At 36.9% G+C, this 23,930-nt stretch overlaps 1 protein-coding gene across 1 annotated transcript in view; it reads left to right on the forward strand.

Moving 5' to 3' along the window:
* Positions 1–523: 523 nt before the first annotated feature.
* LOC133515793 (uncharacterized) overlaps positions 524–23,930 on the forward strand; it is a 28,876-nt gene continuing 5,469 nt past the window's right edge. Inside the window, exon 1 of the mRNA XM_061848380.1 lies at positions 524–794. Within this exon, the coding sequence (XP_061704364.1) occupies positions 717–794 (78 nt within the window). The 5' untranslated portion in view covers positions 524–716. The remainder of the gene's footprint in view (positions 795–23,930) is intronic.

Below are 23,930 nucleotides of genomic sequence, written 5' to 3' on the forward strand. Positions count from 1 at the left end.
GTGAAATATGTTTTTTTCAATCTCATCTTGTGTGTATTTTCTTATTTAGCTTTTTAGGGTTCCGTACCTCAAAACAAAAAAAGCGGAATCCTTATAGGACCACTCGCGCGTCTGTCTATCCGTCAACCCTCCTGCATAGAAAGCTGTTTGCAGGGGGTCAGTTATCTCTGCAGCTTACTATCCACCAGGAGTGGGAGCCCATATTATACGACAATTTGGCTCAATTATCATTAACTTTGTAGAACTGTACGACTACCACGAGCTTGGCATTGACCTGACACTGACATCATTCGCTAACGTCTGCGTAACTTACCCTTTATACATCTCACTCGTACAATATGCCAGTACGAACGAGATGCAGAGAAAGTAAGTGTCAGTGACAAGCTCGTGGTAAGGCTACAGAATGGAAAAAAATGTTTGTCTACGTATTTATGACACTTATATGTAGATAAGTTTTAAATTGTGGCACTTGGTAACCTTTTGAACTCCAAAAACCCATAAAAACAAATGACTAAACAATTAATTATTATTCCCTCTCTTTCCAGCCAACATACGTATACGTCCGAGAAGACCCGAACGTCAACGACGTTGACGACGTCGACGTCGACGTTGACGTCGAGCAACGTCAAACCACGCAGCTTCGTGACGAACTTCGTTCCGCCAGGGAAGATGCTCTACTTCTCTACACGGAATATTCAGCGAAGGTTGGAAAAGATATGAAGACTTTTATTAAGGAGATGGTGGATTTAAAAGAAGAGACGAAGAAAGGGGTAGAAGAGACGCTGAGGAACGCTGTAAGTGTTTTTGAGTGTTCACTGTTTCTCGTAAATATTTGCGCTTGATATAACGGACTATACTAGATACATAAATAGCTAACATAATAATAGCATAGGTAGCTTTAAATTTTGTGGAAGTACGACACAGCAAAGTCACAACACATAAAAACAGTATGCCAGGTAAGATGCTCTACTATAGCCCAATGTATTTTTCGTTTTTAGGTGTTTGTACCGATCACATTAATATTGGAATTTGATATGATAAAAAAGATGATGTAATAGTAGATTGTTAACCATGGGATGAAATGCCTTTCACCTGAGTTAAGCATTCTACTTTTCATTTCGAACACAAAAAAAAAATACATGTGTTTTTTAAAACATGACTAAGTATAATTTTTATAGCATATCTTGTGGGTATTTTCAAATAACCATATAGGTAAAAATATCGTACTGGGTAACTTGTTAGAAATTATATAACAAATCCATTTCAAACCAAATTTTAACCTCGTAAGGCCCAAGGTCCTAACTATAGGACTTATTCAGTTCAATTAAATTTAAATCATTTTCAATTAGGACAGAGTTGCATTTGTTTCGTTTCGTGCAATTTCAAACAAATTAAAATCTACTGTATTCTGTGAACTATAGGTTCAAATTCCAGTGGCAAATTTTGGATTTTTCATTTCTATGGCTGGGCCTTAAGAGGTTAATTGCTTATCTTAAAAAAAACGTACTTGGAAAGTAAAATGCTCTAGTGCAGAAACGTATCACTTTCTGCATACTTTTTAGAACAACAACAAACAAACAATTCAGAGCATGAGAAATAAAAACTATGTAAGGGACCTACCTAAAGTCACTTACAATCCTAAATTGTATATAATTATGTATAAGTTCATATAGGTATTTAGTTACAATGTGAAATTTTCCCTTTAAAAAACCCTTTCGCTTAGGTACTTCTCATACTTTTGTAAAATTCAAAAATTCAAATTCAAAATTCAAAAATATATTCTGCAAGTAGGCCTCAAGGGCTCTTTTACAAGTCAATACAACATTTATAGTAACATCATATAGTGACATGAAAAATACATAACAACATTTATAAATACAACAGCCAATACCTGGGTAAACATTACATTATAATAATCTTAAAATAAATAATTAATACAATACAATAGAGATGTATAGTCTCTATGGTTAAAAACACATTAAATCTGGAGATGTAAAAGGTCCCCAATGTCAGAGTACTAATACTAATAAAATTTGGAGGTGTAAAGTCTCTCCAAGTGTCAAAATAAATATACCTATGAGAATCGACTTTTCGATTTACAAAAATAACTTTTAGTTTCTTTAGTTTTCAATTATTATTTTTAACTTCCGAGAACCTTTCTTATTTAATTTTTTAAACGCAGAAAAGTCTGCAAACGAAGCTTTAATGAGCTTAGAATAAATATAAAAGTGGAAAAATTCCTGCCTCGGTGAAACTTGAACTACCCAATAAACCCAAGGCAGTAATTTTTTTATAAATTTATTACAACCTTTTTAACTATTTTGAAACCATCCGTAACTTGCACATGGTCACAACACCCGACCCGGACCCGGGTATGTCCTTAAACTACGTCCAAAAGAGAGGTATGGGCATTGTGAATGTCATCTCGCCTTGTGTGGTAGGGCACAGCACAGCAGATGTCATTCCAGATCTAGAGCAGAGCCCAACTGGGGAAGTACCTCCACCTTACAGAAAACCGCAGCCAAATAACACTAGACCCTACTCATAGTGTTGTGTTCCTGCCGGTGAGTAAGGTTGCCAGAGCTCAACGAGGGGGGTGGGGTTAGGGTCGGCAACGCGCATGTAACTCCTCTGGAGTTGCAGGTGTACATAGGCTACGGAGACTGCTTACCATCAGGCAGGCCGTATGCTTGCTTGCCACCGACGTAGTATAAAAAAAACACAAAACAATTAACACGAGAAAACACTTCACTCTGTCACTGGTTCCTTTCTGTTTTCATTATCTCCTGTTAGTGTTAATTAACACACATTTTATTTACATGTTACTGGGTTAGACATGTTAGCATGCATTACCCTACTATTAGTTTGACTCTATTCTAAACTTTGCACCGATCTACGACAAAAGTTATGGAAGGTAGAGGCAAGGAACAGAATCTCCTTAGGCGGAACTGTTGCAAAAGTGTCCAGCTGTCAGCTATAAATAATAGTTCCAAATCTCTCCAGAGTAGCGCTAGAGGAGCTAAGAACCTAGGCGTTATTGGCGGAGTGAAGTGCACTGTCTATGATTAGATTTTTTTCTCAAGTATTCTAGGTATTGTAGCGCCACCTATTTATGGTTTTTTGTCGGACACTTTTTGGTATATGAAGATTCTGTTCCTTGCCTCTACCTTCCATAACAAAAGTGATGTCCCTTCAAACAAAAACTTCACTTTTAACACTGACATATCCGATCCATATCGTAGCTTAATATTTGACGTCATAAAATTCGAATCGGGCGCTTAAACAGAACAAAAATGAGGGAGTGTTGTCTTAGTATGTCATATTTTCATATGAATTCGACAGCAATGGAACCCAGTGCCTTTAATATAAGATAAGAAGAATTTATTATCACAAAAAGAAGATAGAGCATTGGAAAAACTCGCACGCTTTTGGTAAATTTCGATAGCTCAGTTGGTTAAGAGCGATTCTACCGATGTAAAAAAGGTCGTATTTTCGAGACTTGCCTTAAGCGGTGAATATTTCAATTTTCCCCTAATAACAAAAAAAATAGCTTATTAGGTTTTGTTTGCGTTTGTCATTCATTCACCATTATTTCTGTTTGACTCATTTCCTCAAAGGTTGACTAGAAGAGATCCCATACAGGGATAAGTTCGCCTTTGTTGTATTTAATTTACTCTGTAACTGTGTTTTTTGTGTTTTTATTTCTATGTACAATAAAGTATATACATACATACATAAACTTAAATAGAAAAAAAGAATTAAATGAAATAATTTGATTTTTTCCCTAGTTGAAAATTGTAGGTATTGCTAGCAAACGTAACTGCTTGATAAAAATAGTTGAGTCTAAGCTAGAACCAAAACAAAACATAGCTTACCTACCGCAGCGTGGCCTATTGCGATATATCTTCTGCATTCTATTGCCGAGATAAAGCGAAATGCATACCAAAGCCGATATAGCGTTCATGTGGATAATCTGCAAATAGGTCATCGGTACAAGCTGTAAACGTGGGCTATGTTCTATAGCACTTGCTTTAGGCATGTGTGCACATTCCTTCAAATTCCGATAAATGTACCTATGTTAACGGCACCAATCATGGGACATTTAAGAGAACATTTGGAGTATTTTTGATATTTCACCGACACCTGTAAAATGTCTACCGCTTTACGCTTGTTGAATGTCCAATTCGTCCTTTATGTTTCCTATGTATTTAATGAAAGCTACTGCAATTGGTTTCAATATTATTAACCAATTAAAACTGTGGTTTTTTGCTCCAGTCATGGGATATTTTCAAACTAACAAATGCCAATGAAAAATTAAACTTAGCAGCTCTTTGGCTCTTGTTTATGGTAAAATGTTGCCAGCGATTAAAAACTGATGATAAAATACTTGTTTGACAGGATTTGTCTATACCATTACTGGTGCCTGTTCCATTATAGGGGTGTTTACTATAGCTATAATAATATAAGAGCGTTTCCACATGTTCAGATTAAACGGTTCAATGTTTTAAAATTTAAAGTAATAGAGAACTTAGGTACAATAAGCGCTTGTGGTCTAGCGGTAAGAGCGTGCAACTTGCAATCCGGAAGTCGCAGGATCAAACCCCGGCTCGTACCAATGAGTTTTTCGGATCTTATGTACCTACGAAATAATATAATTTGATATTTATCAGTCGCTTTTCGGTGAAGGAAAATATCGTGAGGAAACCGGACTAATCCCAATAAGGCCTAGTTTACCCTCTGTGGGTTAGAAGGTCAGGCCGCGTAGATAACATGCAAATCATTAACGCGGCCAGATGGCCTAGTGCCAACGCCAATTCTTGGGATTAGTTGCCGAGCGGACCCCAGGCTCGAATGAGCCGTGGCAAAATGCCGGGACAACGCGAGGAATATGATGATGAGAGAATATACAATGACATAGTGTTTGTTTCCTTTCGATTTATTAATGATGCAAATACGTAAATGTAAAACAAAAATTACATAGTAAAAATATTTATAGAAATTCAAATGTGTATGTGAAGTCCCCAATCCGCATTGGGCTAGCGTGGGGACTATAGCCTAAAGCCCTCTCGTGCATGAGAGGAGGCCTGTGCCCAGCAGTGGGACGTATATAGGCTGAATTATTTATTTTTTATTTTAAAAATATTTATACGTTTTACAATAAAACGATTTTTATTCGACGAAAGTAACGTTAAAAGCAATGTTTAGGTCATCGCGGCTATCCCCACATAATGGCGCGTTAATTGTAAATCGCATGTAAATAGCCATAATCAATCTCTTAATGAGTACACTTTACGCGAATTTAAACCTTACTAGCAGCTCTTAAGATCTATAACAAAAACAAACCATGGATTCTCTTAATCTTCTTTAGATTTAAACCTGTATGATATACGATGCACTTCAAGCCTGCGCATACAGTTTTGCACCTATCTCTAGCCCGTATCGTGCCTCTGTCCTCCAATCTGTACTCTATCACCAAGTAGCAAGGTTGCTTTTTCAATACTCTGTCTAGCCATATACGAGATAGTGGCAATTAACCCGTCTAATGCTCGCAGATTGGCGGCTGCGCTTTGGCGTAATCTGATGCAAGTCGATTGTTCCATTATGCGCCATTGCCATAGCCAATATTGCCATCATTGTGCTATTGTATGACCTGATTATACCAGCTATGCTGTAAATAGTGTCAATATAACTGTTCGTGGCAGATTCAGCTCTAAAATTGAATCCGAGGAAATAAAAAGTCAAGTGATATTTTTCGACCGAGCAATTTCAGATCCTTGGGTTAACTAGGGATGCCTTTTCGTACTGGGAAGTTCCATGGTTATTAGACGATACTTATCTATAGGGACCGTGCGCGTTGGAGGGTCTGCCATCTTGTGGCCTGAATCGGAACCATAAACATGCACATTTACACGTCACGTGTTTTCTTGTGCATAGTAGGTTCTGCTATCTTGTGGGCTACATCGGAACAAGAAACATCACATTTACGCCTCGCGCCAAAAATCTGACGGCTCCTGTGCTGCCTCCTACAGTTCATGCACGCTCCCTATCTTCAACAAATCTGGATTAACCTGGGGATGACAGTTAAAGTATCTATGCATGTATCGCAAGATTTGCAAGGTAGTCATAAAATCATTAATTCCTCTAAGAAATATCGAAAACTTTAACTTCTACCTACATAATTATTACATATCTTAAAAAACGAAAATACTTTCTAGACCATCTAAAAATTATTACGATTTGTTTTTCGTCAATGAACTTAATGTATACAAACATAGCACCTATCAGTCACTCACTCAAGGCGTCCACATCCATTACTGTGCGTGAATGATTATAATTTATGGTATAACTATTATTGCCAACTACTAAAATTAGACTTATGCCGTAATGACAAGGGATTTCTTAGAAAACAACATCGTTGCAACCACAAGACATTAACTGCCAGTTTATCAGTCATTTCAATTTGAGTCTTATTACGTCTCAATTGAGTTTGAAATAGCTTGAGTTGTTATAGGGTTTAAACTCTGTATTGAGTTGACAATGGGCGTGTATGACAGGGATATATAAATAAACTGTTACCGAATGACATCGTGATTAATCTTTATTCTTATCACTGATTGGCTCATCGGATTTGTACGCTCCCGTTCGATTGTTTACGGAAATTAGTGGTATTACATAGTAAACTGATTTCTAGTCTGACTGTACCTCTCGGTATTGCAATAAAAGGATCATCCGCTTTGGAAAGCTTCACTAAACTTCATATGTATTGTAATTTGGGTGAAAATGCAATATTAAGGTACCATCGAGTTGATCTAATACATACTGGAGGTGGCCATAGGAACTCTGTGATATCACATCAAGCCATTTCCGCCAGAAGACAAAAACGACAAATTTAAAAAATGCTACGATCCTGACAAACCTCGTTCGCTTCCTTAACTTACATAAGATTCATCATAGTTTCACGCTCACCGATTTAGGGTGCTCTTGACCAGGCCTTTCTTCAGGATTTCCCCGATTTGATCAGAGAAAATCCGCCCGGGTCTACCCCTTCCAACTCCCGCTTCTACTTCTCCCTTATACACTCTCTTTGTTAGCCTTCTTTCAATCATTCTTTCCACAAGTCCAAACCGTCTCAACATACCTTTCTCAATTTTTGTTTCTACATCTTTTTTCAGTCCACACTTCCCTTATCACACTGGTCCTAATTCTATCTTGTAATCTCACACCACATTCTTAACGCTCTCATTTCCACTGCCTTCACTTGGCTCTGATGCCATACCCAATTTTCGCTACCATACATAAGCGTAGGCATGAACACCCGTCTATGCATAGCCAACTGTGTTTTTTGTGACACCTTCTGGTTGCTCATAAACAACTCTGTGATAAAATAACGCAATCTAATTGTGTTTAGGTTTAGTAGAATTTTCTCAATGACTATTAGTTACCCGTTGAAAGAAAAGTACAGTCAGCGATAAAAAATGTAAGTACTCTATAGTCTGAAATGAAGTACAATGTGTGCTAGACAGTCAGACAGCTAGATCTTCTGCTACCAGACAAGCCAGCCAAACTGTGATGCAAATGCATCGTGGCGTAGATCACAGCGTATTTGCACTAATGACGCGGGACAAATGTGTTTCTAATCAACGGTTAAAATTAGTGCAATGCCAAGTCTATTCGTAAACTGCTTTCTCATATGTGAGCAAGTCTCTGGCGTAACTTGACCCTTGCAATAAGATCAGGATAAGAGAAACATACTTTATTTTGCCCGGGGTAAGGGAAACCGTATGAGGAAAGTCCTTCTACTTAGGTATTTTTAAGTCAATGTGATTTATAGGTTAGGTTTTTTTCTGAAATTATATATATTTTTAAGTATCTCTGGTTATTTTCCCTGCAAGTGTCCCCCTTGTCCCGTAGTTCCTCTTACCCCACATAAACTTATGCCTAAATGTGACGTTCGGATGTCACCTGCAGATGTAGTATGTTGCTACATTACTGCGGCAGTCAATTAACGTCAGAAAATATGTGACGTTCGCCGACGCTTTACTGCCGTGATTATGACGTTCCAGCCGCCGCTATTTTAAAACAAAATTCTGATATAACATGACATAAAATAAAAAAAATACAACTTAGTAGTTCAAGTAATATAATAGAAATAATGCAATAACATACAGTTTTCTCTATGAAAATTTGATTTAGTAATATATATCTATCTTAAATCATACAAATACGGCCTTACGGGATTCTTTTAGATAACATATCGAATTCTTACAAAATGAAAAAAAATTATAAAAGAAATGAGAATATATTTTAAAACTTGACTAAAGATTGCTATGAAGTACCTACATAAAACATTTGCTGTGCTTTCTTACTTGAGCTGTGTCACCAAAACTCTACTACGATTGTAAATGCTATTTCTTTTTAATACAGTTAAGTACACCGGTATACAGGATGTTTTCTTATTCACCTGCAATAATTTACGGGATGAACATATAGTATAGGTCATACTGATCAACTTTTACAACAGGGACCAACCCCAAAATTGCGAAAAAAAATCACTCTTTCATACAAAATCTCAACATCTGTGATCAGACAAGGAAAATGTATGAACACTGAAAAAAATAGATAGCCGAACTGGTTTTGTAACTTTACTAAATAACTAAACTACGGTTATAAGAAAATAAACTTTGCATAAATTTACAAACTTATTTTGTAGTGTATACCCAGTACCTGAACACTGATAGCCAAACACGGTTTTGTAACATATAACACATAGTTCGCAAGTCCCAATTTTTGTGTAAACAGTAACCAAAATTTTGTTACAGTTATGCAAACATTTCTTTCAGTGAAATAGCCAAATTTCTTTCGCAATTTCGGGGTTGGTCACATAGTAGAAATTGCTCAGTATGACCTATAAGTTCACCCCTTAAATTATTGCAGGTGACTAAAAAAACATCCTGTACGTTAAATACCAATCTATTCCTAGTTGTCGTGTCTATAAAATGGTACTTAATACAAACAAAATCGTTTTAAAAACTCATTTGTATGGGAGCGGTCTTTTGGCAGAGTTGGGCATAATCAATTACTTTTGGAATTAAATTACATATTACATTACAGTAATCATGATTCCTTAGTGATCGATTCCTTTGGTAATCTAAATTACTGTAGTCAATCCCGCCGATTACTTGCGTAATTGATTCCTTCGGAATTGAATATATCTAACTACAAGTGTAATCGTGATTCCTCGGTAATCAATTACTCGAGTAATCTGATTACGTAATATTATCCAGACTAAATTACAATTACTTAATGTCAAAATAATTTCCTTCGTTTTTATCCCAGAAGACAAATACATTTTATGTGTGAAACTCTATAATTACTGTAAAATAATGATTATTTTGGAATCCAAGATGGCGGCCGTGCACTACGTGATAAAAATCGTCATGGATATCGTTTTATAGGTTTTCAGGAGTGGAGATTTCGAAAAATGATGCCCATTTTGGAATCCAAGATGGCGGCCATGCAGTATGCCATAAAAATCGTCATGGATGTCGTTTTATAGGTTTTAGGGAATACAGATTTCGAAAATGATGGCCATTTTGGATTTCAAATGGGCATAATTTTCGAAATCTGCACACTGGATACAAATAAGATGCATCTATATAGTAAATCGAAATATACTTTACGTCTGTAGTCAGAAATATAGCTTTATGTATAACAAAATATATTTTGAAGTAATCTGAAAGGAATCAAGTAATCCATTCATGTAATAAGGAATCTACACTGGTTCCCAATTACTAGTAATTTTAATATTCCAACAGATGATTCCAGATTCCTCAAATGTAATTGTACTTAGTAATCAGCTAGTCAGATTACAAAGTAATCTGGGAACCGGTAATCAGATTCCAAAAGTAATTTCGAGTAATCATGAAATCAGGAATCAATTACGAAATGCCCATCTCTGTCTTTTGGCGACGGGTTCATGTGACTTAAAGAAACTGCTCTGCGTTTACGAATAGCCATATGTATCGCCAAATTCGCAGCGTGTGCGCAAGGCAAAATATTTACCTCGTACTTTCCCCAGGTCGGGTTATTTCGTCCGGTTACGTCAGTAGTAAGTAGCCATTTCTCGAACATGTTCGGAAATATCATCTATATGCTTTGTGATAATGGACCGCCGATGGTATTATTGGATTTAGATACCAACAACGGATCTGCGCACAACATTGCAGGTTAGACACATCGCATTCTTGTAACGGTATTCCTTATTGATACTGTATTTATACAGTACAGTGAAGGTATTATTTCAACCTTTGGATTTAGAATTTAGGGCCAAGCAAGTTGCTATAGTTTGCTTATCTATACATATAAGCCTAGAGTTTACCAAAACCTTTTTCTTCCTTATGTTTTTCAAACAGCCTTGATCTTGAGATATCTTCTGTTTGATATTGCTTAATTTACCCTTATATAAGTAAATATTTTCTTGCCGACTCTAAGTTTTTTTTTTATAAATGGTAAAAAGATTCAAGAAAACATATTTATTGTATATGTATAATCTGCAGTATCTACCTATCTTTAAGAAAACCTTGATAAATACTGACACCAGCTATTTATTTTGCTACGTCAAAGCATTTGCTCGCAGGTTACGCTATTCAACATGACCGTTACCAATACAACTCTTGCACCTTATTTATATCTAAAATGTGTATTATTTTCATTATACAGTGACTCTATCTGTTTCTTTCTAACAGGGGCCCATTTCTCGAACGATATTAGTCTAATATTATTAGAATATTGCCATGCTAGTATACGACTTGACAGGCCGTGGATATTAGTCGAATACCGTCCGAGAAGTGGGCCCCTGACATAGGTAAATGAAATTATTTTTCAAGTTTATCTTGAGGTAACCGAACTATAGGGTTCAGTCAACTTCAGACGGTGAGCAGAGTCACAGGGCAGAGTAGGCGAGTAGAGTAAGTGGCAACTGTAGTTTATTCGATATAACCTGCATATTTATATTTATACCCGTAGGTTGTCGCTGATATGAGCAATATGCGTTTATGTCGCAGTAAACTTATTGACATTGTGTGACGGCTAAACACAGAAAGTGGCTTATTGCCATCTTATAAAGTAACATATTGGTATGTCAGTGATGAAAGTTATTTTATTTGTATTTCACCAAATATTACAAACACTTTTTATATACTGGCTCTGCGAGCTGTATATTCCAGAAACGCCGTGGTTCCGTCATTTTGTAATTAAAAAAAACTAAATCGAGAAAAAATCCATATAACTAGTGTTAACAAATGCGACCTGTAGAGAAGAATCAAGTTGAAACGGAGATCCTTGCTTCGCTCGATAAAAAAGTAAATTATCCGTACCCGGAATACGATTGCAAACGAACCATCTGACCCGAAATAATCCTATAAGCCTTACAAACCGCGAATACCAGGCCAATAGACATGCCTCCGTAATCTTCACCAGCTGGATGCATTATGCATAAGGATGCATTCCGCAACAGGTGCATAACAGTAACCCAACTTCACACATGTTTGAAACAAACTCACAGCAATTAAGAATTAAAGAAATCGTTTGCGCCGTAGCGTACGATACGCTAATGTCTTTCTGTCGCACTTATATGGAAGAGTGATAGAGAGAGATTACCTTTTCGTTCGCTACGGTGCAAACGATTGACATCTTGGCTAGGCCCTTTGGCCCTCTTTCCTCGTAAGGCCCAATGTGCATTACAATTTACAACTCCGTTTCAATGTAACTAGAAACTTTCTTAAGTTTCGTTACTTTTATTTTTTTATAAATTTCGTTATAAATAAAACCTCCGTTTTACATTATCGTAGACAGGCTTGGTTGCGATTTCAAACATATCAGTTGCTAGCTTCTCTTTTTAGTATTTCTTGTTATAGAGGCAACAGAAATACATCATCTGTGACAATTTCAAATGTCTAACTATCACGGTTCATATCAGCCTGGTGACAGACAGACAGACAGACGGACGGACAGCGGAGTCAGTAATAGGGTCCCGTTTTACCCTTTGGGTACAAATGACTTACCTACTGCATGTAACTGTTTGTGCTGTTTCGTAATACAAGCCGTTCGGCGTTTCATCTAAATCATTGGGTTACGCTTCTAATGCACTTTTTAACTCAAGCGAGCATACAAATATAAACCTTCCTGCTTGGTAATACGGTTATCGATATTATGAACAGAATGCTGTATGCATTTTACCTAGTGCTGACAAGTCAAATGTCTCAAATTATCTTTAGCGATTGGGTTACATAATGGAAGAAAGGTAATGCATTTACTTTGATCGGGTCGTCTTTTATGTTTTATTAGTTATCGATAGATTTTCCTAATATTATTTATAGATGCGAAAGTAAAACTATGCGTATGCTGAGATACAGGTGACGCAGTTCCACGAAGCGCAGAGCAGATTTTGTCAAGTATGGAACGTCCTTGTGCCAAACCGTGCGTAGCTAATGGCTCCTCTACATTATCGGCCATCATACTGGCCCATTAAGATGGGCCAGCGTGTAGAGAGGGTAGTGGCGTTGAATGGCTTATGGCGCGGTGGGATGGCGATGGGATGGCCGGTCGGTTTTCCATCCGCACATCAAAGTTAGTGGGCCAGCGATGGCGCGTACGCATCTACACGTGGCCCATTCCATAGTGCGTGCTCTCAAACATCGCATGGCTATCTCGCTGGTCCAGCGCTGGGCCATCGTGTAGAGAAGCCATAAACGACATCTCATACTTCACAAAATCTGCTCTGGGAAAATCGAAGTTCGTCAATTGCGGGCATTTTTCTCTGTCACTCTAATTACGTCTTAATAAGAGTACAAGAGAGAGAGGTCTTTCCCCGCAATTTGCGAATTTCGGTTTTCGCGGTAGGCCCCCTGGCCTGCGCTGCGTGAAACTGCGTCATCTACGTCTCAGCAAACGCTTAGTCTGTGTCTGCCAATCTATCTTTTACCAGATCAAAGCCTTTGAACCGATTTTCTGGCACCATTTGGGATGGAAGTGAAATTTGGGATGGAAACAGCTTGAGGCTGAGATAGGACATAAGATAATTTATTACGTTTTTATCAATCATCATCAACATTATCCCACGAAGACGAAGTCGCGGACAAAATCTAGTATCTAGAATATATAAGCCAGCATTTTTCTAAATCTATTACACTTAAAATAGTACATATTTGAGTATAATATTCTGCTATAATCTTAAATTTAATGGCTCCTCTACACGATGGCCCAGCGTAGTCCAGTCCAAATGACGCATTTATGCGTTAGAGGGAGCATGTGATATTGCTATCTCATCCCACCACATAGCTGCGTCCCTTAGACAGGCCTACGCTGGGGCATCGTGTATAGGAGCCCTAATATTTATGTCTGAGTATGATAATGATAGTAATGATCTAATAGAAAAACTTGATTAACAATATCTGTTTGATAACATTGTTGAACACAGTCGATGTAACGAAAAGCATAGGAAATGCTCCGTCATTTTTATCTGAAACGGCGTATCTTGCATAGATTATATCTTAGCTAAATATGAAGTCTAAGCTAAATAAATAAAACTTGAAATAAGGAGGATACCTGAACTGAATGGTAAATACGTAGAATTCATGCGTTTTAATGCGTATGTTGCCTAAGATTTTTTTTTTATTGGAAAACGGGAGATATCGCGAGAGTTCCACCGTATTATTAAAACTAGTGAGCTGTATTTTTCATTAAATATTGAGAAAACAATCGATGCCTTTCCAATCGAACCCTAAAAGAAAATAACTTTTTTTACAGCTTAAAACTGAATAGTTTTTAGTTACAATGTCCAACTGTACAAATAAAATAATTTCTCCTATTGCCTTGAATGAAGTGAATTTCCCTGTACGTCATTTTGGAAGCACGACCACAGCGCCACAACCCGCGCCGCAGGTCGCCCGTTAGCAAACTCGTATAACTGTGAGATCAACGTTTCCACGTATAATATGCGCTAAATGTCTAATTGTAAGGCTGTGGACTGGACGCAAGCGGCGCGCAGCAAGCGGCAAATCAAGGCCATTCATATTACGCTCGATCAAATGTACGAACGGCCTTTATTACGTCCAATCCATTGACATATATCTAAGGACAGGCCTTCCGGGCAATAAGAATGGGGCCAGTACAGCGGTGTCATGCCGAATTCGAGCCAATAGTGCAGTCTAATGCCACAACGCGATTGGTTGGTGAGTTTTTTTTAGTTTATTTATCATAAAGGTATTTATCATAACATTGTGACACCACTTTATTCCTCGCCAAACTGCGGTCGCAGTTTGTTGGCGAGATAGCGCTCATTTATACATTTTAATATCTACCATATGCTATGCACTTAATACTAAGCTTAGGCACTAAGTGTAAAGCGAACACGCAAGCTTTTATGAATATAAAAACAAACAATAACCAAATAGTCACTGGTACTTTAACAACTAATTCAGGTTAATTTCAAAGCAATATTATTAGGGTAAATTTCCAGTAACGCATCACGCGCGCGATTGTTCGCAACTAGTTGCGTTATACTGCACGAATGGTCCAATCCCATGCATTTAACTGCGCGATTAAGGTGATATTGGGTTCAGCAAACATACTTTTTGAAAAATCGTAGCGCTTTTTTAGATCATAATACGGTTGCTAAAAAATGTAAGTAGCAATCTTGAGGCCTTTAGTAGGCAACTTCAACGATTGGAAACCTGATAAAACAAAGTTTGGCTGGATAGAAAAATCACGAATGTATGTCTAAAACGCATCATTAAAAAAATGTTATATGAAAATTGCTTTTAAAATGCCCAATTACATTTTTAGTAATTACTAATACATAATTTAAAAACAATGATATCCGCCACGGCTCTCCAAGTCTCCACCCAGCGCTTAGGGAGCTGCGACCTAAACTCACGTCTCCTTAAGTCCGCGGCTGGCAGCAAGCGGTGAGCGTCGCGGCGAGCGGTGCGGCGAGCGGCAAATCAAGGTCTTACATACATTTTGTCCGAGCGCAATGTATGAATGGCTTGAATTGGTGCTTGCCGCAGCGCTCGCCGCGTTTGTATAGTCCGCGGCCTAACGATTCCACGTTTAATATGCGCTAAATGTCTAATTGTAACGTCGCTCGCATTCAGGTCAGATTGGCGAACATTTCTAAGCATGGGCACTTTAAGTAGAGGTTTAAAGTTTTATTTTTGTAATTACGAATTAGTGATACTGGAGCGAGCCTGCATTTCAATGTTATTGGACTGCTTTTTTTCTTCAATGTTACTGAACTTAAGAGTCACGCGTCACGCTGACCTAGCCGTCAGCGTGACGCGTGATATATTAAATAGAAGTTACGCTCTCATGTCAAAACGACATACCGGAAAAACATGAAATTTGAAATAAATATTCAAGTAACAATAGTAACATAATGTCTATGTCTGATACTAGATTTAGTTTTAAACCTATAACTAGTATCAGACAAATTAAAACGGGTCTCTCGCGAATTTATTTCGTTACCTTTATTTCCGACGTTTCGACGCAGGTTTTACTAGTCGTGGTCGCGGATAAGTCGGATAACTAACTAACTACGACTATCACTAATAACTAGTTTTAGTTGGTACAAATTGTAATAAGTTCAAAGATTAATTAGAGCAGTAGTGGGCAAACTTTCTTCATAAAGGCCAGAGGGGGCCAGAAAGTTTAAGAAATTTAAGAGGAGGGCCAGAATTGCAGCAATAATATATTTTGATTTGTGATTATCGTGAGCCAATGCCATATACTAATTATCTCATCGGACCGGCGGCGGGCCGGATAAAATCCTTTCGGGGGCCGGAGCTGGCCGGCGGGCCGTACTTTGCCCACCACTGAATTAGAGCAAGCAGAAGTTTTACATGCACACCTTCCAGGCGCTCTAATTAATTTTCATTTCTCTTGCTCTGAAAGTTGGTCATTGTTGTTTTGCAAGGTATGCAGAAAGTGATACGTTTCTGCACTAGAGCCTTTTACTTTCCAAGTAATTAAAAACTGAAACTGCAATTTTTCTTACTTCTTAAATAGGCTTCATTTTAACTTCTCATTAAGCAAACAATTGACTAGTAACAAATTTTATTCATTCTATGACTTTGAAAAGTGTCAAATAGAAGTCAGACACTACGCAATTGCCTGAGAAAAATGTAAAACTAATAGATACTATATTTATTTTGACCTGTGCATCATTAGTTAATGAAGTTATATTTGTCGATGCATAATCTTATCTACGGTAATCGTTGGCTTAGTATCCCACTCGAATCGCAAGACTGTATACCAGTGTACACAACTCTTGGTATGAAACTTTGAATAGATATCAGATAATTAAAATTCGTAGCATCTATTATTAATAAATTATCTTTATTGTTGTAAATAGTGACACAATAAAAAGCACTCGGTTAAACACAGGCACTATATTATTTTTTTAAGAATTTAAAAAATAAAGTACAAATGTCAAGTAAAGTAATGCCATTTGTATTTTATTTTTTAAATTAAGGGCACTTAGTTTTTTTTTAGCATTTGACACATAATCTAACATTTTTACGCAGGTTATTTTCACTGAAATATAAATAATGAACATATATTTTAACTAAGAAAGAATATAAATAATAAAATAACTCACACTATCTGAAGGTTGTCTGGAAGAGATCGCTGTTTAGCGATAAGTCCGCCTGTTGTTACCTACCAATGTGTATATTTTATCAATTTCTGTATCTGTTTTTTATGTAGGTAGTGTGCAATAAAGAATTTTATTATTATTATTATTATTTGTATGTCTCTTACAAATTCTCGGGACCATGGGGTCCCGGGCATTTGGAAGGCGTGCGTGGGGCCGAAGCCAACACGTAGAGGCCCCTTGTAATAAGACAATTTACTCTAAAAGTAATGTGACACCAACCGACGATTATCCCTGTTCACACTATAGCAGTGCACCCACGGACAAGCCCCGGTTAATGTAGGACTATTGTAAGAAAAAGGTACAAAAAGAAACTATTATTATTATTATAATAAATAATGTAACATATTTACATTATTTGCAATTTCTATTGAGCTCCACTTTAAATTAATTAGACGTTAAAGCAAGATTTAAATGTGTTATATAATTGGTGGATCTGAAACCTCAGTATATAGATATTTGCCTTTATTATATACTTATCTTTATATTGATTAAATGTATCTTTATTATAATACTCGTGGTCTATTGCCACTTTAATACTCGAGTGTCATTTGTTTTATCATAAGTAGTGAATACCAATTGTATGTCTACAATCTTTACGATATTTTAATTTAATAACATTCAAACGCCAACATTGGTCCTACCAGTTAACTAAGATGGTTGATGACTTTGCGAGGTTATTTTTTAGATGAAGCTGGCCTAGTTTAGAACTAAATCTAGATACAGAAAGTACTAGGGTCGGCAACGCGTATGTAACTCCTCTGGAGTTGCAGGCGTACATAGGCTACGGAGACTGCTTACCATCAGGCGGGCCGTATGCTTGTTTGCCACCAACGTAATATAAAAATAAAAAAATCGGGATCCGTGGCTACTTTAAATTTGAAAACCTTGCAAATCTAGATCTGTAATAAATATTGAACTCATTCCTACATAATGAATTGTTAATCTAGGCGATCTCAGCTTTTTTTTTAAATAGACCGTTCCATTTTTTTCACGTTTAACTGTGGTAGACTGTGTAGTATCCTGTATAATAAATAATCCCAGTGTGGCCGTATGAAATATAAAATACACGAAAAATAAACTTTTCAGTGTCCATTATCGCGATAATCAATGGCGTTTCCCGTTAATATGGCCCCGGCATTAGAAATATTTACATTAGTTTTTTCGTAATTTCAGTGACGTGTTATATACTTATCTCAAAGCAGTTTAAGAAACTAATTTACTAAGAGTCAAAGTATTATTTTGACCTTGCACATTGAAAATTGCAAACATAAACCTGAAGCCATTCTTCCAGTCGACCCAGAAAGATCAGACGAGCTTCATGTGCGCACGATCATAAAAAATGAAGTAGTGCATAAACTGCAAGGCCGCCAGTTATTGCATATGAATGTATGAAAACATTTTAGTCTGTGACGAGCTCAGTCAAATTATGATTTTAATTGTCTAAATAATCATATGCGAGATGCTTTGAAATGTTTGCTCGATGAAGTAAAACAAGGTTATCGACAAGATATTATCTTTTATTATAGAATATTTGACATTTTTGATAATTTTTATGATTCCAAGATATTCATAATAATGTCAGTTGGGGTTACCACTCTCTGCAACTGACTGTACCTACTATCGCGGACATTTGCGGTGAACCAGTTCAGATTTTTTTTGCCTCGATAGGGACCGTGCGCGTGGGAGGGTCTGCCATCTTGTGGCCTGAATCGGAACCATAAACGTGCACATGTACACATCACGTGTTTTCTTGTGCATAGTAGGTTTTGCCATCTTGTGGGCTACATCGGAACAAAAAACATCACATTTACGCCTCGCGCATCCGTCACAAAGACAATGGGCGACATTATGTACCTAAGTGAAAACTATTTTTTGACACCCACTTTTTTTAAGTGCCATCCTATTGTCATCACTTTTGTGTTATCGCCTCACCGCCTGCAGGACGTTTAAAAGATTTTCGCCCTTAAGGTGGTTCACGGCGAATGTCCCCGTATTGCACTATCAGCACTATACTAGGTCAGATCGGCTAAGAAAAACATAGTTTATTTGTAAAGTCCTTCTACGTATGTTTAATGTTATTTTTTTTATCTTTAAGTATCTCTGTTTATTTTCCCTACAAGGGTTTTCTTTCCCCATAGTTTCTCTTGTCCCTTAGTTTATCTTAACCCACCTAACCTCCTTTTATTATAAAACCAATAATTAAGTAGTTTGACTCTACTTAATTGGATATTTTTTTTTTTTCCTTTATTTATCCTATAAATAGCTACGTGACCTCAATCCCCGCAATCGTGAGCCAACGGACGTACGCCCAAGTTCCCCTAGGCAACCTAGGCTGCTGGTATCCTGACCCCTTGAACCCTAACGACGCCTAATGTGGTCACGAGCTGCCTACGGCGACCGTTTTAGATGTCAATGCGTACAATGTTACCTTTCAGAGGTGAGAGGTCGGGTTGGAGTTGGAAGAGCCGACTACAAAATTTTGTACCGACTTGATACCGCGATGAAATTCCCAATTATTTCCCGTAAAAGTGATTTGATAGTCTGCCACGGTGGAACTGGCCGAAAGTACAAAAAAGAAGGCCTTCCTGTGCGATAAAGGGGGCTCATTGAACCCATCTGATACCGAAATAATGGGTGCGCCAAAGTTCATATAAAATTATAGTTATGGCAGCCGCAAATTTAATGGTGGATCTGTCAGCATTTTTTGCCGGAATTGCTTGGCAGCCGCTTTCAAAGGTCACCATGGGAACCCCAATATACACCCATCTGATACCACCATGAAACCAATTCCACTAGAAAGGTTTGAACCCTCGTTTTTGAACATGTCATTTGATTTATCAACGTGAAGTGGTCAGTTAGGTAAAAGAGGTTTAATCTGTTCAATAAGGTTAATTATCTCATTAACAGGGTGTTTTTACGTAGTAATTTTTTTTTCCAATTTTCTCCATAAAACGTCATATAACCTATAATATTCCATTAATATACTCCAGGGCTGTAAAAATACCGGTAGCTAATTTGTTAGCATCTTATAATTGTATATGTGGAATTTATAGCAATTTTGTAACAAACAATGTGATAGATTTACCATTGTGACTATACTATGGATAGATCAGCACATTTTTATCGTCCAACATTTACATCAATAGGTAGGTAAGTATTAACCATTTAACGACAGCTATGACATCACCACAATATCGTAAATTATTCAGATTTATTACCAATTTTCATAAACTATTAAACATGGTAATAGTTTCTGACGTGCAAAATGCACCTGCCTGTCATTAAGCAGTTTGTTAAATATTTTAAAACGTTATTTTCCAAGTTGATCTACGAACGATGAATTTAAAGAAGGCAGAAACATGCCAACATTCCAAGCCTGCCATTAAGTATAGCTACTTACTCTACTCGTACGGTGTCCTACGTATAGTCAGCGTCAAAAGTGACATACCAGACTATGTGTAACCTACATTCTCTAAAAGATTATCAAAAAGTGATTTGTATCTGTAAGTAGAACAATTAGGCTCTCAGCATACGGAGCGTACGCGTCGCGTAAGCGTATCGTAAAATTCGTAAAAACTTTACAAGTATCGTAAAATTCGTAAAAACTTTACGAGTATCGTAAAATTCGTAAAAATTTTACGAGTATCGTAAAATTCGTAAAAACTTTACGAGTATCGTAAAATTCGTAAAAACTTTACGAGTATCGTAAAATTCGTAAAAACTTTACGAGTATCGTAAAATTCGTAAAAACTTTACGAGTATGAGCCGCGTAGAGTTCTGGGCACCAAGCGTCGCGTAAGCGTAATCGTGTTATAAGTGAAATACCATGAGTTGAAATCATGGCGTCACTGGCGTCAAATGTCTTCGGTGGATGTATCGACGATTTTACTTTCTCGTCAGATGAATATTTTTTATCGTTTGATTATGTCAGATGTTTTGTTTTTTTTCACCTATAGTACGCTACGCCTGTCGTAATGACGACAGAAATCTCATACGCTACGCTACGATGACGCTTCGTGTTCGGACTTGTATGAAGTTGTTCCGAGTTCGTAGCGCTCTCGTTCTACGCGCGTATTACGATACGCTTACGCGTCTCTTACATTTACACACCGTGTGCTGAGCGCCTTAGACTGACTGTAACAGATAGTTTCAACCGCCGATTATCGATAAACTTACAGAATTATATTTTGACAGTCTTAGCCTTGTCCGTATAATGACCCTGCCTACGAAGAACGTCCCGGGTTAGAATCCTGGTAAGGGCATTTATTTGTGTGTGTATCACATATATTTGTTCCGGACTTTTTGATGTTTTCTGTGTTCTATCTATTACCAACATATATCGTCGTTTCCACAATGGGCTAGGTAGTTGGATTTAAGATGTTACATAATATATTTAAAAAGAATCGATGTTTCTCCCAGAGTGACCGCTTCAAACTTTGTTGGAAGTGTTTTTAGAGACAGACCAAGATAAGTTGGTAGCAATTTTGATAGCCCAGCCTCAGCCTCTGCAAGTGTTAAGTAAACGTCATAATTTTATAGAAGTTTGACGTTTAAACTAACACTTGCATGCACTGCCTAGGCTGCCAAAATCTCTGCCAATTGATCGTGGTTTGGCTATAGAGTATTATTTTGGAGACAATGATAAAGTAGGTTACACAAAGCATATGCATAGATAACGATAACCGGATGTAAAAATGAAAATTCCAATTACATAGAATAGAGGACCCAATCTGACCGGGCTGCGGTATGTGGGAACATCGCGATGCCGTTAACTAGTCCATACAGGATGAGCCTAATTGATTATTTTATTTGGAAACTATCATGCCGATTTGAACGTACACTGATAGGACCATATGTCCTGTAACTTTATCTTTCACCAAAATGTAAAAAAAAATAACGTGTGGCAAAATTTTTTTTTGCCAAATTTCACTAAAACTCATATAAAATTTTTTGCTCCTTATGACCTCAGAGATGCGTGGTTAAAAGTTGTCGGCTTTTACTAGCCCGCCGTTTATAACAAACTGTCACCTACGAGTATATACATGAACAAACCCCGGTTTGACAGGAGCAAAGCGCGTAATTAAATATCGACTCTTCTATTGACATCTACGAGTATATGAAGCAATTTTTGAATTGAATAATATTACCATCTCTGGAGTTGGCTAAAACAGCCTATAGTCTCAGTAGGTTGGACCGGGAATAGGGTGACCAGATGTCCCATATTTTACGGGCTGCCCCGTATTTCAGGCACGAATTTTTCAATATCCCGTAATTCGGCGTAACAAATACGGGACAGTACATTGTCTCGTAATTTTATGATCCAATGGCATTTAATTATAAAAATACCTTGACGACCGGTTTGGCCTAGTGGGTAGTGACCCTGCCTACGAAGCTGATGGTCCCGGGTTCAAATCCTGGTAAGGACATGTATTTGTGTGATGAGCATGGATATTTGTTCCTGAGTCATGGGTGTTTTCTATGTATTTAAGTATTTATAAATATTTATATATTATATATATCGTTGTCTAAGTACCCTCAATACAAGCCTTATTGAGCTTACTGTGGGACTTAGTCAATTTGTGTAATAATGTCCTATAATATTTATTTATTTGATATTGTTTTTTTTTAATCATTCATTAAGAAATTTAGCAATTGTATATGTTATTTAATTTACTATGCCAAATTTTAGTCTTGACGTCTTTGGCCTATTGGCCTAATATTGCCATAAAAAGAGACGCGTTGAAGAAAGAGAGGGAGGCCTTTGCCCAGCAGTGGGACACAAAAGGCTAGCAAATTAAAATAAAAATAAATTTTGAATCCCGTATTTTCAAAAATACGGGGTTGTCCCGTAAAACCGGAAATCAGATCTGGTCACCCTAACCTAACCTAACCGGGAATGACGCGCGACAACACAAGCAACAGTACGACGGTACGTGTATTACACGTACCGTCGTAACAAATTACCTTGACAATGACGGGCGTTTGCACACGTGGGGCCATTAAACAGGCTTGTGCTGAAAATATTGAGCGCTTTATTGTACAGCCAGTCCTTGTAGATTCAGACCAAGACATATCTGGAATGATTTTCATAGCACACGCATTGCAGGTGCTATACGTCATAATTAAAAAGAAGTTTGATATTTAAATTAACAGATGCACTGCGTGTGCTATTAAATTCGTTGCAGACTTATCTTGGTCTGACATTGTACAGTTAGTTGTTGTGTATGGGATTTAAATCTCCACTTCAGTGAAACCACAAGTTTTTATTACAATATACAATGATCTTTGGCAAAATTACATGAACATATTTATTTCGTAAATACATTATAAGTATAAAATTAACACTTAATACATTTTCGATCATTATTAATAAAATAGATCATTAAATATACATATTAATCATACAATGTCAGATTATTAACAAGAATAATAATAATAGATATAAAAATTAAAGGAAAATAAAATTCAATTAAATGTCAGAGAATTGTTGGTTGGTTGTGTGGTGTGGTGTCATACCATGCTTGCCTACCTATAAAAACAAACAGCGCTTTACCGTTTTACTAAAAAATCGATTTTTTTTATGTTCGATTCGATAGAATGATTTAACCCGTTTTTACCTTCTTGCTCGCGTTTTTCTTACTTTTTTCACCTCAATTTTACTTAATTAAAGTCAAAAAATGGATTGACCATATTCCGCCTCTTAATTATTCAACATACTTCAGGTACCTAAAAACCTCATCCATAACTACACCCAAATAGGCTTTCTTATAAAACATTATTTCAATGTGATACCTATACACCGTGTTTTTTTTTTTCGTTAATTTCAAGGGTGCATTCCTGAGATTAAATTAAGTAACTTTCTTAAAGACACTGGTATTCTAAATAACTCCGTTTCGGAGATAATCAATAATTTATTTTTATCTTATAAGGCCTTTACGAGCTTAGGGCCTATTTATATATTGATTAGTGTTTAGTACGAGTTCATACATTTGCTGATAAACGTAAGTACCATCTCGGACGATTGATGTTTGAAATTACATTAATATGTCACAGTTTTCAATTGTTTGGTTAAATTAAATGTAATTCCCGTGTTACAACAACGCTATATGCAAAATTTTATTACTTTTTATAAAATAAAATACATTTTTATTGAAAATTTACATCTAGTTTTCTTACCTACCTACTAGTATCGTACCCCAAAGTTAACGGAATTCAA

This window comes from Cydia pomonella, chromosome 3 (genome assembly GCF_033807575.1).
Source record: "Cydia pomonella isolate Wapato2018A chromosome 3, ilCydPomo1, whole genome shotgun sequence".
In the NCBI taxonomy this organism is placed as follows: domain Eukaryota; kingdom Metazoa; phylum Arthropoda; class Insecta; order Lepidoptera; family Tortricidae; genus Cydia; species Cydia pomonella.